The sequence below is a fragment of the Marmota marmota genome, unplaced genomic scaffold (genome assembly GCF_001458135.2).
Source record: "Marmota marmota marmota unplaced genomic scaffold, marMar, whole genome shotgun sequence".
Lineage (NCBI taxonomy): Eukaryota > Metazoa > Chordata > Mammalia > Rodentia > Sciuridae > Marmota > Marmota marmota.
This window is the reverse complement of record NW_026000076.1, coordinates 642,020-662,140: the sequence shown is the minus strand read 5'-3', so window position 1 is coordinate 662,140 and position 20,121 is coordinate 642,020. Positions and strand designations below refer to the sequence as shown.

Sequence of the window (20,121 nt, the reverse complement as noted above, 5' to 3'; positions counted from 1 at the left end):
TTTTTGTTTTTTTTTTTTTTTTTTTTTTTTTAGGAAGATCCTTCAGAATCCACTTAAGGAAGATTTGAAGCCAGCTTTTCAAGAATGGGCACTTGCAGAAGCCAGCTTCTCCAGTCAGTTACTTTTGTGGCTGCCACAAGCTCAAAATCTCCAGTGTGAAACATGATAACACCTCCCCCAAAAAAGTGAACTTGTAATCCAAGATGACAATCTGTGCCAAAGAACCCTAAAATTATGATTGATACCACTTCTGACCATCTAAGCAACAAGCAGCTTCTCCCTCTCCCTTCCTGGCCTCCTTCACACTTGGCCTCAAAAATAAAGCTTTCTTTTTTGTAAAATTCTGGTGCCTCACTATTGGCTTCTATGTTCATTGGGCAGGGAGCCCATGCTGGGTATGAATTGGATGGGGTGGGTTGTGAAGTGCAGTGACAGTGATTGGGAGACCAGTGTCTGAGACTGGGATCCTTGATGACTTTGTGGCTGTGGCATACTTGGTGACTGGGAAAGTTTCTGTGCAAAGGCATAGGATGCCTGGTTGCTATGGAGATGTCCTCCATACTAGAGTCTTATCAGTCTTGACCTTATAACAGCAGCTCCTGGGAATAAAGGAACTTCCTTGCTAAGATAACCACAATGTTTCACCTGTTCTGAATCTGCCCGCAAATTAGTAATTTTAAACAATGTACTTTCTTGAGAGCTGCACAATTCTCCTAACATTGGACATTGCAACTGTAGAATGTAACTGAGAAAATAATTGCATACTGTTGCTAACTCTGTAACTTTCATGAATACAAAGAATAATGCTTGCATAGTCTTTAATCTGGTTTAGAGACATATATAATAAAGATTGCTAGTATAATTCTTTAGACCTGTTTCTCCATCAGAGAGCAGTGCACCATCCCACCCCAGCTTTATCTTTAAGATCTGTGTGTATTGATGTTTGCTTTCTTCCAATCTCCCATCACCCCTCAGGGGAACCTGCTAGTTTGGCTGCACTTCTGACCATCCAAGGTAGTAGAATGAAATAGACATTATTACTTTATGTATATATGCGACTGTATAACCAATATGATTCTACAATATGTATACTCAGAAAAATGAGAAATTATATCCCATCTATGTATATCAAAGTATATAAGTGCATTCTACTGTCATGTATAACTAATTAAAACAAATAAAATTTTTTTTTTGTGGTGAAACAGGAGAGAACAGACATGCTGTTTATTTATTTATTTTCTCCCTTAGCTAGGCAAAGTTAAACAGATAGGTGAAGGCTAATGCAAAAGTTTATAATCCGGTCCCTAGTTTATTGGGTTCAGGCACAAGTTAATATCACCTAAAATAAATTGATAGACAATAATCTCCGTTCATACATTAACACCAGTTAAAGTAGCACCTAATAGTTAACAAACTTAGTCATCATTCATCCTTCCCCATTTCTGTCCCAACTATTTTCTCTCTCTGCTTAACTATCTAGATTCCTGGATTCACTCACAAATAATTTAGCAAATGTCCCCAATTCACCCTAAAGCATTTTTTCCAATTGTTATAATCCTTGTAAAAACATCCACCGGCTCCCCAAATACCAGAATTGTTTCAGTTTAAAGAACAATGGGATTTGGCATTAGAGGTTGTAATTTATCCTGCTGTGCTCCAGTTCTCCTGCTCTATCTAATCTTGAGAACTTTAAATAGCACTAATCTCTCATAGCTATTCTCCCTATGGCCAGCTCTATTCAGCTACCTAGTAGCTTCTACCTGTTTTGCTTGTATACAGATTGACTTTCCAAATTCCTTCCACTGTTATGACCTTTGTTTTCCACTGCATGAAAGAAAAATTGGTAGAAACAGCAATGATAGTTATCTTATAACTCAATTGTAAAGAAAGTGTTTCCTATAGTCTGTTTGTCAGTTTATTTACTTTTAGATGAAAGTTGCTCATACTTAGGCTAAAGACCTTTATTACAAATACTAAAAATAGTTCATTCAATCTAACTTGTAGATTTTTACTGCACTTAAAAAATCTAATAAAAGGGTTTTACCTCTTATAGTCTTAAAGCATTTAAACACATTTTAAATAATGTCAAAGTTTGATTTGTATCACGCTCTCTTCCCTCCCGTCCTGAAAAGCTTGCCTCTCGGTTCATAAGATTGCCTTGGATCATTTTGTAGAACAATACTAGAAAGCTATTGCAGCAATCAAACAAGAAGAAAATTCTGTTATGGTTTGAATCTGAGATGTCCCCGGACAGCACATGTGTTGGCTTGGTTCCCAAGGCAACAGTATTCAGAGGTTGGGCCTTTGGAAGGTGATTGGCTCATGAGGCTCTGACCTCATCAATGGATTTTTCCCTTGATGATTTTACTCCACAGTGGGTTTGGGGTTAGGGGTTTTGTTATAAAAATGAGTTCTCTCTCTTTGTTTTGTAGTCATAATGAAGTAATTAGCTTTGCTCCACCATGTCCTCATGCCATGATATTCTGCCTCACCATATTCCCAGAAACAATAAAGCCTGTTGATCATAGACTGAAATCCCTGTAACCATGAGCCAAAATTTAATCACTCCTCCTTAAATTGATTTTCTCAGGCATTTTGTCACAGCTTCAGGGCTTGCTGGTTAATTTAGGGTCAGTTACATGAACCAATAAAATCAAGTCAACACTACTAAGTTCTAGAATAGTTCTAGAATAGGCTAAGAAATACTGGAATATGGAAGAGCTTGTAGAAAGAGTGGTAGGTATTAAAAAATGGAGGTAGATACAAAGAGATGCATCCATGAGGCAATAAAAATACAACTTTGGATCTAAAAAGACCTTTCTGCATGATGCAAATATACTCTCTGTGTTCATAATCACTGTGACCAAGAAACAATTCAGATTAAAATAAGCCCATGATACTATAGGTTTCTATAGATTTAATGTGTAGAGGGGGATAGTTGGAGTAGATATTGAAGGTATGCTATTCTATTATTATTTTGAATAATACTACTTTTTCTATTGAACAATACATATTGGAATGGTGAAATTCCAGAATTTTCTTACCTCTACAAAGATGAAGCAGGGGAAAATGGTGTTGCTCCTACACTCTTGGCTCTGGGGATTTGGAAGCATGTTTTCCTGTTGGCATAGGAAAAAAAGAATACAATGATTGTGAAATCCAGCTTGTACGTGGCCACATGCTCCATGGAGGCTCAATATATTCTCATTACAAATCTAACCTTGTCTTTATCAGGAACTAACATTCCTACATTCTGAGTTACTGTTTGGAATGTCAGAATATCTGTATCTTCCACTTGTATTGCATCTAGCATCCACAGAGATGCTTCCTCTTTAAATGCTGCCTCTGACTTGAGAAATTATCAAACATTTCCACTTCATCCTAGTGCAGGCAAAAATACCTAATATTTGACTGAACCTATTGGAGAGACAGAAATTATGATTGGAAGGTTGTGTTAGATTTCCCTGGGCACCATGGCTACACCATCACCTGCAGCTCCGTGCCTGCTTCTTCTACAATACTTCCACAATATTAAACATTTCCTTAGATGGCCTCTTATCAGTAAACTTGTCAATAACCCCTCCAAATGTACTCCTCTCCCTAAGAATATGTTGGAGAAGGAAGAATCTTTTTTAATTCCGGGTTCTGCAGAAGCTTAAATTCCAAAGAGGTTGAAAATTATTGTTACTATACTATTTGGAAATTTTAGAGTGAAACGTTCTTAATAAGAAAACCACTTTATTAGATAGATATACATGCATGGGTCAAGATAGTGAAATAACCTCATCAAAATTATCAATTAACTGTAATTCATTTATCTCTACTGTAATTCAGAGAGAAGATGGGAGGGGAGGGGAGGGGGGATAGTAGAGGATAGGAAAGGTAATAAAATACAACAGTTACTAATATGGCATTATGTAAAAATGTGGATGTGTAACTGATGTGATTCTGCAATCTGTATTTGGGGTAAAAATGGGAGTTCATAACCCACTTGAATCTAATCTATGAAATATGATATGTCAAGAGTTTTGTAATGTTTTGAACAACCAATAAAAAAAAAGTCAAAAAAAATTATCAATTAACATTTTGAGAGTGATCCTCATTAAAGAAAAAGAAAATATAATACTTAAATCTATTTCAGATAGCCAAGTAGGAAAAAAAACAGAAGAACTTCATCTAAATCAGATGTTTATACGGAATTACCAGCAGAGAATGGTCTGTAAAAATAAATTTGTACCTACCACTCATTAAAGCAGAAAAAGATATGAAACATCAAAATGGAAAAACAATTTAAATTCCTTCATAGATGAAAGTGAAGTGATGAGAAGTATAATTTTTTCCGTATAATGCTATATCATGACCAGGCCCCAAAGTTGTGTTGTATATTCTAAGTTCAATTACTGTAAGCATTTGAGATCAGCCTGCCTACTGAGAGGAGCAAACCACAGCTCTGTCCCCATAGTTCAGTAACTTTCAGTAGAATGTTTCACTTGAGAGGAAATCTGAAATTGTTCATGGAAACTGTGTTGCTATCATGGGTTAGATCTTTATTGCTCTTTAGGGATGGTATATGTTCTGCAATGAACAGGACAGCTCTACACACTGAAGAATTGTTCTTGCTTCCTGTTTCATTTTCTAATGTTCCACTGGCTTATACTCACCTTAAACATATGAATAATAGTTCACTTATGATAAAAAGGAAAGATAATAAGGAAAGAATAATAATTCAGTTATGATAATAAGGAAAGAACCCCAGTAATTTAAGAGAAGGTTTTTGTGGTCATGAAACTTAAATGGAATAAAGACAATGTTTCACAATTATAAACATTGTGTTTACATGGAACATTATGTTCCCCGAATATAATATGCCCACCCACACTTAGTTTAAAAGGTTTTCATTGCATATGCAGCAACTGCAGTTACTGCAAAAGCAAATTGGTAAGATTAAGGAACACCTTAAATCTGTATTTTAAATCTTTATTTTTAGCACTTAGCATTGTGCTAAATATAAATATTTAAATCTTTCAAATGATTTAGAACCAAATAAAACATTGTTATTGCAGACTCATGGCATGCCTGAGCTTTTGAATTTCATGAATGACATTCATTGTAAAACATTTAATATTTCTACACACACACATACACACACACACAAACACACACATATTCTTCAATTTTAGCATAATGGTAAAAAAAATCTGTGTAATGAAATTATATGTTCAAATTGTTTATTTGTTTTGGGGGTATACATAGTTTTAATTTTCCTCCTTCATCAGAGTCTTGGAAAGAAATGGTAATGCTGAAGGGATGGGGTAATGGAAAGCAGAGTGTAGTCTCATTGTTTGAAAGAGGGTGGACAGAGCTGACCCAAGAGAATATCTGATCTTTGAGATTTTGTGCAGGGGAGATGTGAAAGAGGTAGAGGGTTTTCTAAACTTCTTTGTGAAGAACTTTCACATAATTCCTGGGAGAAAATCAGACTTGACTGTGAATTAGTTCTGCCATAAAAAAAAATTACTTCTAATTGATGGTGATGAAAAACAAATGAGATCCCCAAAATGTAAGGTAAGCATATGGGGAGAGAACCTAATAACCAGAACTCCTTGCTTCAGCTGTGCAGGATGTGACCCTTAGCACCTGCTACACTTCAGTAGGATCAACCAGTGTTACCTGGGGCAGTCCCTGCCACACTAGCCTCCCTCCTTTCTAAATATAAAATATATGAGATTTAAAATGTATAATGAGAGAGTGGGAAAAATAAAATGTAATCTGTACTAAACTGGAGGAACACTAATGTGTAATACGATGATAGTATATTGCAAACATCATTTCAAATAGTTTTAGGTTTTGGTACAGAGGAACAAAGTTCTCCTTTTAAAATGAAGACATTAACAAAAACAGCATGGTACTGGTACCAAAACAGGCGGGTGGACCAATGGTACAGAACAGAGGACACAGACTAGTCTACAAAGTTACAACTATCTTATATTTGATAAAGGGGCTAAAAGCATGCAATGGAGGAAGGATAGCATCTTCAACAAATGGTGCTGGGAAAACTGGAAATCCATATGCAACAAAATGAAACTGAATCCCCTTCTCTAGCCATGCACAAAAATTAACTCAAAATGGATCAAGGAGCTGGATATCAAATCAGAGACTCTGCGTCTGATAGAATAAAAAGTTGGCTCCGATCTACATATTGTGGGGTCAGGCTCCAAATTCCTTAATAGGACACCCATAGTACAAGAGTTAATAACAAGAATCAACAAATGGGACTTACTTAAACTAAAAAGTTTTTTCTCAGCAAGAGAAACAATAAGAGAGGTAAATAGGGAGCCTACATCCTGGGAACAAATTTTTATTTCTCACACTTCAGATAGAGTCCTAATATCCAGAGTATACAAAGAACTCAAAAAACTAAACAATAAGGTAACAAATAACCTGATCAACAAATGGGTCAAGGACCTGAACAGACACTTCTCAGAGGAGGACATACAATCAATCAACAAGTACATGAAAAAATGCTCACCATCTCTAGCTGTCAGAGAAATGCAAATCAAAACCACCCTAAGATACCATCTCACTCCAGTAAGATTGGCAGCCATTATGAAGTCAAACAACAACAAGTGCTGGTGAGGATGTGGGGAAAAGGGTACACTTGTACATTGCTGGTGGGACTGCAAATTGGTGCAGCCAATTTGGAAAGCAGTATGGAGATTCCTTGGAAAGCTGGGAGTGAAACCACCATTTGACCCAGCTATTCCCCTTCTTGGACTATTCCCTAAAGACCTTTAAAGAGCGTACTATAGGGATACTGCTACAACGATGTTCATAGCAGCACAATTCACAATAGCTAGACTGTGGAACCAACCCAGATGCCCTTCAATAGATGAATGGATAAAAAAAATGTGGTATTTATACACAATGGAGTGTTACTCTGCACTAAAAAATGACAAAATCATGGAATTTGCAGGGAAATGGATGGCACTAGAGCAGATTATGGTAAGTGAAGCTAGCCAATCCCTAAAAAACAAATGCCAAATGTCATCTTTGATATAAGGAGAGCAACTAAGAACAGAATAGGGAGGAAGAGCATGAGAAGAAGATCACCATTAAACAGGGAGAGGGAGAGGGAAAGAGAGAGAGAAGGGAAATTGCATAATAAAGGAAGGAGACCCTCATTGTTATACAAAATTACATATAAGAGGAAGTGAGGGGAAAGGGGGAAAAATAAGAGAGAGAAATGAATTAAANCAGTAGATGGGGTAGAGAGAGAAGAGGGGTGGGGAGGGGAGTGGGGATAGTTGAGGATAGGAAAGGCAGCAGAATACAACATACACTAGTATGGCAGTATGTAAAAAAGTGGATGTGTAACCAATGTGAATCTGCAATATATATATGGGATAAAAATGGGAGTTCATAATCCGCTTGAATCAAATGTATGAAATATGATATGTCAAGAGCTTTGTAATGTTTTGAACAACTAATAATAAAAAAATAAATAAATAAATAAAATGAAGACATTACTTTTGCTGTTTTTGGTTCTCTCCCTGGGAGAGCTAAAGCAATGGTAATAAGGAGTTTTAGATGAGTTTTGTATACTAATTTGTCATACTGCTTACAGAACTAGTGGATTTGGCTTTTGTAAACAATTCTGTACAAGTTACAACCTGAGACCTACAGTTGAAAACTAAATGAAATGGTAGCATAGCAGCAGTGAATGAGTTAACTATAAATGGAAGGTCTGTAAACAATGATTTAGAATCAAAAAATATGTTTGCTCTTTTACATAGGCAAAGATAAATCCTCAGCTATATCTGGTTTTCTTGAAGAACTTTTCAGAAATGTCTTCTGCTTATTTATTTAACGTATTCTACCATATGTGCCTATGGCTAAAGTCTAAATGACCTTGTCCTTGAATTTCAATTGCTATTGAATCTGAGTCTTTTTTTATTTATTTAAAAATTTTTTATTTGTTCTTTTTAGTGAGAGTAGAATGTATTTGATATCTAAAATATATATGAAGTATAACTTCCCATTTTTCATAGTTATACATGATGCAGAGTTATACTGGTCATGTATTCATATATGAACATAGGAAAGTTATGGCCAATTCATTCTACAGTCTTTCCTATTCTCCCTCCCTTCTCTTCATGCCCTTTTGTCTAATCCAATGAACTCCTATTCTTCCCTGCCTTCCCACCTTATTGTGTGTTAGCATCCACATATCAGAGAGAACATTCAGCCTTCATTCTTTTGAATTGGCTTATTTCACTTCATTTTCATACATTTATTGACAAATGCCATAATTTCATTCTTTTTTATGGCTGAGTCATATTCTATTGTGTATATTTTCTTTAAAAATTCATCTGTTGAAGGGCACCTAGTTTGGTTCCATAGCTTAAGCTGTGTGAATTGAGTGGCTATAAACATTGATGTGGCCACATCACTATAGTATGCTGATGATACATCTTTTGGGTATATGTCAAGGAGTGGGATAAATGGGTCAAATAGTGGTTCCATTTCAAATTTTCTGAGGAATCTCCAAACTCTTCCCACAGTGGTTGCACCAATTTGCAGTTCCACCAGTGTACCTTTTTTCTCACATCCTCACCAACATTTATTGTTATTTGCATTCTTGATAATTGCCATTCTGACTGAAGTGAGATGAAATCTTAGTGTAGTTTTTTAATTTGCATTTCTCTAATTGCTAGAGATGCTGAGCATTTTTTGATATATTTGTTGACTATTCATATTTCTTCTTCTTCTTGAAGTATCTGCTCAGTTCCTTTGCCCATTTATTGATTGGGTTATTTGGGTTTGGGGAGTGTTAAGTTTTTTGAGTTCTTGATATATCTTGAAGATTAATGTTCTATCTGAGGTTCAGGGAGCAAAGATTTTCTCCCATTCTGTAGGTTTAGTAGTGTATTAATTAGTCTCCATGTATTAGAGTAGCTTCTATTTTTATCTTATTTTGTTTTAATTAATTTCTAATTTAATTCCATTAGGATCTGATAGAATGCAAGGTAATATCTCCATTTTTGTGATTGCTAATAGTAGATTTGTGGCCTGAGTTACGGTCTATTTTAGAAACAGACCCATGTGCTATTGAGAAGAGAGTCTATTCAGTCATTGATGGATAAAATATTCTGTATATATCCATTAAGCCTAAATTATTAATTGTATTTTTTAGTTCTATAACTTCTTTATTTAGTTTTGTTTTTCTTTCTTTCTTTTTTTTTTTTTTGAGGATGTCTCCAATGGTGAGAGAGGTGTGTTAAAGTCATCCATTATTATTGTGTTTTGGTCTATTTGATTCTTGAAATTGAGAATTTTTTTTTTAATGTACATAGATGCTCCATTGTTTAGGGCATAAATATTTATGATTGTTATGTCTTGTTGATATATGATTCCCTTAAGCAGTATAAAATGTCCTTCTCTCTCCATTCTGATTAACTTTGGCTTGATGTCTACTTTATCTGCTATGAGGATAGAAAATCCTCCTTGTTTACAGGACCCCTGGGAATGATGTTTTTTCCCATCCTTTTACTTTCAGTTTGTGAATTTCTTGGTCTATGAGGTGAGTCTCCTGGAGACATCATATTGTCGGATCTCATGTTTTAATCCAATCTGCCAGTCTATGTCTTTTGGTTGATGAGATTAGGACATTTATATTCAATATTATTATTGAGATATGATTTTATTCCCTGTCATTATTATTTCTTTTGGGTTTTTAATTTGAATTAGTTTCTCCTTTCATTGAATATTTATCTAGGTTAGTTCCACCCTTTGCTGGTTTCCACTTACGTTTTTCATTTCTTCTTCATGGAATATTTTATTGACTGTGTATTGCAATTCAGGCTTTCTAGTTGTGAATTCTTTTACTTTTTATTTATCAAGGAAGATTTTTATTTCATCATCAAATCTGAAGCTTAGTTTTGCTGGATACAGTATTCTTGGATTGCATCTATTTTCTTTAAGAGCTTGGTATATTTTATTCCAAGATGAGAAATCAATGAATATTTTCTACAAATCTAGTTTATCACTGAGAAATAAAATATAGAAATAACATTTTAAAATTAAAAGTAACAGGGCTGGGGTGTGGCTCAGTGGCAGAGCGCTTGCCTCACACATGTGAGGCGCTAGGTTCGATCCTTAGCACCATATAAAAATAAATAAATAAAATAAAGATATTGTGTCATTCTATAAATACATTTTTTTAAAGAATTAAAAGTAACATTAAAAATCATTTGCTATCAGCATCAACAAGACTATTAATGTTCTATTTTCATAAACTCTAAAAGTTTGCATAAAGGTTTACAATTTCAATGGTGAATAGGGACAGAACAGAGTGATGGAGAATGTGATGATTATAAGGGAGGAGGAGAAAAGAAAGAAATAAAAACTTAAAGGAAGAGTGAAAAAGATAAGAGAGATTGGCTCTTTATAGAAGAAAAGAGAGAAAGAGAATCAAGGGAAACAAATAAGTGAGGAAAAAATTTATATATATATATATATATATATAAAATAAAAAATTTTTAAAATAATAGATAAAAATTATAAAATACAAAATATACTAATTAAGTACCCTAATCCTCAAAAATCTGATCCATGAAAAATAACTGGTTTTAAAAATAATAGAAATGAGGAAAAAAGATGAATATGTATAAATGTCCATGAACAATTAATTCACAATTAAACAGAAAAATATAAGATCTTGATGAAAAGTAAAATAATAGTTTTCACAGGAGTTCAAAATATTCTCAGCTTCCCTTCTCAGCAGTGTCGGTTGAAGTATGATGCTTGCTTCACCCTCAGGGTGGAGTTACTGAAGTGAGATATTTAATCCCATAGGCAGAACTCCTGGAGTTGGGGTTTAGGCTCAGGTAGACTCCAGGCTCTTTGCTGAATGCCAATTGGTCTGGAGATTTTAAATCAGACACTTCAGGGCCCAGCAATTGCTGGTCCATGCTAGAAGACTGTACCCCAGGGATCTCCCGTGTTTCCCTGGTGTGATGGAGGAGCCAATTTTTAGTCCACTATGTCACCTATGGACTGCATGTTTTCTGGTCATTGGGTTCAGTCTCCAAACTCAATCTCTCCTGACCCACCCTTTTGAATTCCTGATCAGGCTCATCTCTCCCTACCAGTCCTGCATGCAGCCAGATTGGAGCAGAAGGGGGAAAGCTGGGTAGGTTTCCACCACCAGTAGTCCCCTGTGTAAACCTTTCTCTACATTTGATTTTCTCCTAGGTCACTTAGGCACCTTCTATGTCATGCAGTGTAGGTTTGCCAGACCTATATTTCAGGCCAGACTTGGGTTTGCCAGGAATTATTTCCCTCAACTGCCAGCCCTGTGGCTGAAACTGTCCTCCACAAGCAATTGAGAGAGACGGGGCTTCTTTCCTGTACACGGATATTGTGCAGTGTGCCTTTCAGTTTAGTTGGGCAGTGTCTTTGATCTCTAGACTCTCCATAGCCATACATGCTTCAGGCCTCCTACAGATGCAGGTTCCTTTAATTCCCTTATTGCTCCATCATGCTCATGGAGACTGCTCTGACTAGTGTCTCTGGCTGTAGCAATGGGTATAGCACTGGGATTTCTTTCTTATTTAATTATGTCCCACCTCTTAACTCCCTGATCGGTTTGAATGTCCAGTATTAAATTCCAGTAAAGTCCTCCCACCTTGCTGAGAAGCTGCCTACCTGCTTTCTTGGTTTTATGCCATGGAGCATCCAGGAAAGCAACCTTCTCTGTTCTGCTTTCTTGAAAAAACCTTGAGTGTTTCTTAACAGTACATATGTTTGTCAGTTTTAGACAAGTCCACAAATTCTTTGAGGTTCCTCCTTTCAATAATGGAAGGCTGCTTCCCCTTGTCTTAAGCATATGGTGGCCTTGATGACTCACTTCTAATGACAGGAAAATAGAAGAAGAGATGGTGACCTTGGAAGCTAGGTCATAAAAAGTGCTGTGGCTCCACTTGTTCCTGGGTTGCTGGATCTGGAACAAGTTGTCTCCCACACTGTGAGGAGAGACTCATGTGGCCAGGACTTTTGACATCCTGCCAAAAGCCAGTGAGGAACCTAGGCCTCCTGCATATAGTCATTTGATTAAAGAGTCTTGGAAACAAATCCTTCATCCACAGCCAAACCTTCAGATAACTGCAGTTCCTTCCAATTCCTGATAGCAACAATAAGACAGATCTTGAGCCAGAACCTCCCAACTAAACCATTCTCATATTCCTAGTCCACAAAATTTTAAGACTGTATTGTTTTAAGCCATCAAATTTGGGGGTAATTTTTTTTTTGTACTGAGTATTGAATCCAGAGGGACTTTACCACTGAGCTACATCTCCAGGCCTTTTCAATTTTTATCTTAAAATGGAGTCTCACTAAGATGCTTAGGGCCTGGCTACGTTGCTGAGGCTGGTGTCCAACTTTAAATCCTCCTGTCTCAGCCTCCCAAGTCATTGGGATTACAGGAGTGCATCACTGTTCCCAGCTCAAAGTATTTTTTTTACACAGAAACATACTACAATAATTATCAACTGTGATTCATTGGCATATTAGATAACAACAGTAGTGATGAACATTTTTTTTTTTGTGAAGAAATAAATATCCACCCAAGGAAGAATATATAGCAGTAAAATTTAATGGAATAAAATCATAGAGAAGACAATTTTAGAAGTGGTTATTTGGTTTTATTTATTTATTTTTCTCATAATCCACTCTAGAGTTCACCCATCAGTATACACATTGTCATGTCTCTCCTGACCCTTCTAGTATGGTTTCAAATTTGTGCCATGAATGCCACAACTGGTCCACAAAAATCAACTTAGGTGTTAGTATCTCAGATACATTTCAGATTCAATCATCATATAAATATGCAGGTTTGGGGGCTAATTGAAATCTGGTAAAAAGGTTTTTTATGAGAAAATGTTATTAGATGGGGTGGTTTTAAGAACTGTAATTAGCCGTATAATTTTGAAAAAATTTCTATATGCTATAAAATAGATTGAAAAGACGAACAAATTACTCAAACTAGTCAAATACAAAGTATTCTGGAAGTGTCCCCTCACCTCTCAGGGGAAATTAATTTTTTTTTCACATGTAAAGTAATACACAGAAAAATCTACTTAATTCGCCTATGGCTTAACTGTGACAAATTCAAATTCTAGAGTCATTTTCCCTTATAAGTACAAATGGAATGCTAATTAATGTTACTATTAGTCTCAGAAAAACACAATTAGGAAGGTAAATCTGCTGCTTTTTTAATCCTTCAAATCAAATAATGCATCCCATTAGAAATGACTCAGGGAAGATTAGAGATTTGGCTTAATTTCACTACAACTATCCATCATTAATGCAAAATAATTGAGAAGAGACTGGACATTATTACAATTTTGTAATATTATTGTGTTCTAAAAGTATACATAGAAAAAAGTCACATAATATTTTCAAGAAAAAGTTAATATAATTGTGTGCATCAAAGCTATTCTCTAATTGCCAAAGACCCCTATCATATTCTACATTTTATTAGCAATTATGTATTGTTTTAATACCCTGTTCTGTATTAATTGATTTTCATTAAGTTTTCCTTTGTGCCTCAAGTACTGCATAAATATGAAGAAACCTTCTTCAAGAAAATAACTGCATTGACTATTGATTGCAGCTTCTGTTGAAGAATCTCACAAAAAGATGAAAATCTTCAATAACTCCAATAACCTTGTGTGCTCTAGGGTACTGCCTAATGGGTTATGTCTAATTTCAGAGAATATTTGGCTACATAATCCTTTTACCAGCTTCCAACAATTTAGGCATTATGGGCTGGATAGTGTACTCGCCAAATTTATATGTTGAGGCTGTAAACTCCACTCTCTCAATTTGGGACTGTATTTGGAAACAATGTCTTGTATATGCCGCATTGGTTTTCTTAAAGAGAGAGGACTTACATATATAAAATGTTTTATCTTCATCAAGCTCTTCATCTTGATTTTTAAATCACAAGGTTTCTAAAGTTTTTAAATATGAGTGTCAGCTTTCTAGAAGGTGAGAGAGTAACATAAAATGCTACTGGTTTCATGGTGAGTTCTAAAATATGCCAAAGTGTTTAAACTTGACCATCTCAGGAAATGACAATTCTGTTGCTATTCCATCAATTTAAAGCTCCTGTATTAGATTACTGAAATCATAGCAGCTTAAACAACAACAACAACAACAAAAAGAATTGTATTTTTTCTTTAAGTAATAGTCTAGAGCTGATAAGGCAGCAACTCAGGGCTGAAGATCAGCCTCCTCTGTCATGTTACTCTTCCATCCCAGGCCAGTAGGTTTATTTTATTTTTATTTTTATTGGTTGTTCAAAACATTCCAAAGCTCTTGATATATCATACTTCATACATTAGATTAAAGTGGGTTATGAACTCCCATTTTTACCCCAAATACAGATTGCAGAATCACATCGGTTACACATCCACATTTTTACATAATGCCATACTGGTAACTATTGTATTCTGCTACCTTTCCTATCCTCTACTATCCCCCCTCCCCTCCCCTCCCATCTTCTCTCTCTACCCCATCTACTGTAATTCATTTCTCTCCTTGTTTTTTTCCCATTCCCCTCACAACCTCTTATATGTAATTTTATATAACAATGAGGGTCTCCTTCCATTTCCATGCAATTTCCCTTTTCTCTCCCTTTCCCTCCCACCTCATGTCTCTGTTTAATGTTAATCCTTTCCTCCTGCTCTTCCTCCCTGCTCTGTTCTTAGTTGCTCTCATTATATCAAAGAAGACATTTGGCATTTGTTTTTTAGGGATTGGCTAGCTTCACTTAGCATAATTTGCTCTAGCGCCATCCATTTCCCTGCAAATTCCATGATTTTGTCATTTTTTAGTGCTGCGTAATACTCCATGGTGTATAAATGCCACATTTTTTAGTAGGTTTATTTTTTATCATGTCTACATTTGGGGGAGAGAAAGAAAGACAGGGTTGGACGGGATTAGACATAGTTTTTAAGGAAATGTGCACATCACCTCCAGATGGCCAGGATATAATCAGAAGTCCAGAACTGGTAACATGGAAGGTTGAGAAATTTGCCTCACTAAAACTTCTGTTTAGAGATGGAAGAAGCTGGGGATGAATGCTGTCTGCCACCTAACAGAATACGTGGATTTTTTTTTCTTTCACAAATCTTAATTTCAGACCTGGGAATTCAACAAACACCATTTTGAAAACTCAAACCATGTCTTTAGGCTTTGTGTGAAACTGAATAGCCCACTCTGAAAAGTGGAACAGTGTGGCTGATACCAGCAGGGTACAGACATTGGGTGCTTTCCAGTGAATCAGAAAGTCTTGCTGCAATTTTAGAGTTGTGGTCACAAAAGTGCTGCTGTAGCATTTTTTTTCCTCAATAGAAGAGAAATTGTGAGGTATACTTAGACTAAGTCACTTTGTAGAGGGGAATAAAAAGGCACCAAAAGGCTGTTCCTTGTCCTTTGAACTTTCTTCTGGTGTAAATTGGACTTGTCGTATATCCTCTGTCAGTTTGTTCATATGGCAGTCTAAATATACAATTATGAAAATAGTCCTAATTTCTATTTTATCAGTTGAAAGAACATTTTTTTAAAAGAGAGAGTGGGAGAGAGAGAATTTTTTAATATTTATTTTTTTTTAGTTCTTGGCGGACACAACATCTTTGTTTGTATGTGGTGCTGAGGATCGAACCCGGGCTGCACGCATGCCAGGCGAGCGCGCCACCGCTTGAGCCACATCCCCAGCCCTGAAAGAACATTTTTTTCTGAATGTAAAAGCATTTGTTATTTTTTATAAATAAACATAAAGAAGAAAATAAAAATACTGCATAGCTTTATCATCCAAAGGTAAATCCTGTTATTATTTTAGTATATATTGTTCCAGGCTTCATCAAGCCTATAGATTATAAATTAGTAAATTCTTTGTAGAGTCTCTTAAGCATATGTCATTTGGCAACTACAACATAATTTAGGGTTCTAAGGGAAACTCTGTGTATGGCCTTCTTAGTCTTCTTTTAGTGTTCTGTCACAATTTTATCTTAATTATTACATGATTATATACCACCTGAGTGTGAGGATGCTTAAGACTTTGATGACTTTGCTTATGTATTTGTGGTGAGTTCAATACATTAATTAGAATCTGTGTGAAGATTTGCTTTCCCCCAGCATTCTAATTTACAGTATCTAAGAAAGGGTCTTTTGGTACAGCAACTCTGAGTCTTTCTCTGTTGGGTTTGAGTGCCAGGCTTTTCACCTGCTGGCTCAGACACAATCCTTTTATTATCTGTATGGCAATAGTTCCCCTGGCATACTCATCAGTCCCTCAATAATCCCCCTGGCAAGTAATTTTGTTCTGTACCTTTTGGCAGGAAAGGCAGATCTTCATTAGCAACTTCATTGAAAACATTTCCATGCAGTTGGAAGCTTAGTGAAGATGTTACTGAGAAATTTTATGCACATTCTTGTGTAAGTATCATTTTGCTAATATTGTAAAACTTCTTCAGTGAGGCCTATCTCATTTTCTTTTTTCATTCAGTGTTGCTGTTGAAAAACACACTGTCATTGTATTTCTCAGTTCTCTGTAGATAGTCAACTTTATTCTAAAATGCTTCCATAACTTTTGGGATACTCTCTTTATTCCTGCTTTCAAAAAAAACTTAGGATTATGTACCTAAGTGTGGGCCTTTTAAAAATATATTTCTTGTTACTTTTAATGTTGAGACTTGTGTTTTTCCTTATCTTTTGTAAATTCTTATGTTATTTCTTGGACAAATGTCTATCCTATATTATTGTTGTATTTTTTTTTCCTGAAAATTCTTTTTAATGTGAGTTTGGGTTAGCATTTTTATCTTGTAGAAACATTTTGTATTGTAAGTTTCTTAAGCAACATTAATTGTCATCACCAAATATGAAGTAATTGTTTGCTACAACTATATGATCTTATGGCTAAAATTAACTAAGTCAATCTTTAGTACATTAAAATAAGTGAGGATTTCATAAATTATTGCTTAAGTAAATATAAGTAGGTTGAAATAACTTTAAAATGCTAGAAAACTTGAAATATGAACAATTAAAAATCACAGCTGAAGTCATAAGCAGCAGAATTGAAGCTATAGAAAGACAATGATTGAGGAAAAAACTTGACATGCTTCCCTAGAACAGAAAAGTAAAAAACATCAGAGAGAAAATACATACATAGAGCACTACAATATTTATTGAAGGTTTTTTCAAGGAAGAAATAGATTAAAGTTCAGGACCCAAATCTCTCTTTTTAGATGCAATTTTCCTTCCAAGTTGGTATAAAATACAGCCAACTCTGCTACTTCTTGGATGAAAACACAGTCATTACTCTGTCTTTTTGGCTTTCCTTTAGTGCCTACCTACAGAGTAGACTCCAAGTATGAGATTGAGGTGAGAGAGCCCATGGGGCATTGCTTGGCATAGGAAGACCTGAAAGGGAAAACCAAGAACAGCTCACCAGAGAGAGGAGACCAGCACTGCTTTCTTTCCCCATTGGCATGTGTATTCTAGACTCCTTCTTCTTTGCTATTGAAGAGGTAAGATGCAAGACCAGTGGAGAGGAAACCAGATCACTGGCTTATCAGAGGTCTACACTATACTAGGCAAAAGATTTCTTCATGTGATGATTAGTAACTCCTCAGAGAACCAGAATGACATAGGAGTAAGAGACTAAATTTAAGATAGTAGTAGAGAATTTTTAGTGTTTCTTTGCCGATAGTGTTCCCTATGGATGGCCCACCTCTTCATGAAACTTGTAAGAGTGTAAGTGGGGGCTGAAGCCTATGTGTGCTTGTTCAGGATCTTGGGCTCCTTTGAGGACTCTTTTCTCATGCATTATCTATTGCTTCCTTTTTAGGTGCTAGTTAAATAGTGAGTGAATAGAGAAGACCACCTTGGGTTGACATTTAATTGGTAAATTTTCACTAAAGAGGCTGAGACTTCTTCCTGTCTATTCTCTGGAAACAAGGAAATCTTTTCAGAAATCGCTCACCAGGATGAGCACAAGGAGTTTGGCACTTTTGCATTTGTGAATATTTCACATTTCTTCTGTAGTGATTCTTTTTCATTCATTGGGAAGTCAATTCCACCATCTCCTCCCTCCGGATCTCTAACACCACAGTCACCATCAGGAATCCACCAAAGGCCTTAAACAGGGACATAAAACAGAGGGCATCTCAGATATCACTCACAAATGACAAGATTGGTTCTTCTGCCTGACTAAATTCCAGAGATCAGGGTTTCTCAAATGTTCAAACCAGAACAAATTGGAGAACACAATAAAGATGTGTATAAGAGAGACAAGAGAAAAGCCACATGGATCCTGAGAGATCAATGCAACTATGATGCTCTATTTGGCTCCAGATGGAGTCTTAGAAGGGTATTGAATAAGAAAAAAAATCTGAATGGAGTGGAAGAAGAAAAAATTCTAAGGTTAGCTTCTGCTTCTTCTTGGTACTTTATTCCTCAAAAGGCCAGTCGGTAGAACAGAAATCTTGTTATTATACCCATTTTACAGGTGAAAGAAGTGAGTCTTAGGGTTACTTGCCCAACGTCAAACAGCTGGACATTGATCTGGTATTATAAATCCCCAAGTCCATGTACTTGCTACTGTGCCATCAGTTCTCACAACTAAAATACAGTGTGTGGGATGTGCTAGGATACAGGTAAGCCCAAGGATCTATGATTTCAAACAGACGATCAAGGGAAGGTCTTGAAATAGCTAACCAAGTCAGTGACATAAACTGAACACTCAGACTGTATTTGTGTTTCCTAGAGTAGTGACTGACACAAATAGAAGAGCATGAAATAAGTACAATTTAAAAAAAAATAAAATATGGAGCTGTATTCAGTAAAGCAAGCCATAAAATCAAGAGACTCCCGTTTTTGGAGCACTACTTAGAGATAGACTGCTGATGGCATCTTTCTTTCCACAGAGTACAGGAAGAGAGGAAGGAGAGAAGGGCTGAGATGGCTGCGGCACAGGATGACACAGCACAACTGTCATTCATGAAATCAGGACAAGATCACGACTGCCTGTAGGAAACGTGAAGTATTGGTCCCGAACACACACTTCATGGTTTGTTTGAGTTTTTTTTTTTTTTTTTAATTAAATGTTCCCAGATTGAGCAGGAAGTATTAGAGGGGATGACAGGAGACCAGCTGCTGCCTCCAGGGAGAGATGAAAAAGTGTTGTCAGCTGCTGGGAAACCTCATGCACTAGCTGATAGGTCAAGATCACAAGTGAACAAGTCCACCTCTGTCCCCACTCCCACCAGATGTCGTTTCATTGAGGTCTTAGCTTGTTACTGACCCAAATAAATGTACAAGAGACTCTTTTCTTCCTTTTCACCTTTGTGTTTTATTCCCTGTCTTGCTTTAGTGTCTTATTAATCAGGTTTTCACAATGAAAGTGGATGATATGAAAATTCGACATACTCCAACATATGATTATTCCATTTAACAATTCTCTTTATATATAAAGGCTTGTTTCATCTTCCTGTTGGGGTCACCCATCTGGTTTCCCTGGTGAGAGTGAAACAGTTTTAACAAGTAGATTCCTTTTGGTCTAAGTAGATGCAAACCATGAAGAGAAAGCTCCAGCAAGGCTTCTTGCCGCAGGCAACTAAGCTCCCCTTTTTGATCTTGCCCTACCCCCCAAGGGATCCAGTTCATCCTTCTAGGTGTGGAGCACTGAATGAATCCCAACCCTGACCCATAGTTCTCTAGTAGATAGCAAGGTGTTCATAAATTCACTCTTCCCTTGAAGCATCTACACTGTAATCATTGTCCTCTGTCCTTGATTACAGAAGGCCTTCTTCCTGTTTTAATTTGTTAACTGTTAACTAGGTTTTTCTTTTGTCAGATTTGGTGCTGTTTCCACAATTTCCATGTCATCTCTCATGCTTGATTAAACAGACATCTAAGTAGAAATAAACATGTTATAGAATACACTAGTTACACTGATATGGTTTTAAAAAACACACTTCTGGTAATTAAAAGATTTCTGAGTTAGAAGTCTCTTTTAAGAGCCATAAGCACAAGTCCTAAGAAAACATTCTATAAACA

General features: G+C 36.1%; 1 protein-coding gene across 3 annotated transcripts in view; it reads right to left on the bottom strand.

Moving 5' to 3' along the window:
• The window catches only part of Plppr5 (phospholipid phosphatase related 5), a 244,821-nt gene that overhangs the window by 190,298 nt on the left and 34,402 nt on the right, over positions 1-20,121 (bottom strand). For all 3 annotated transcript variants that reach the window (XM_048814395.1, XM_048814394.1, XM_048814396.1), the window contains exon 2: positions 3,045-3,119. In XM_048814395.1, coding sequence (XP_048670352.1) covers positions 3,045-3,119 — 75 coding nt within the window. The remainder of the gene's footprint in view (positions 1-3,044; positions 3,120-20,121) is intronic.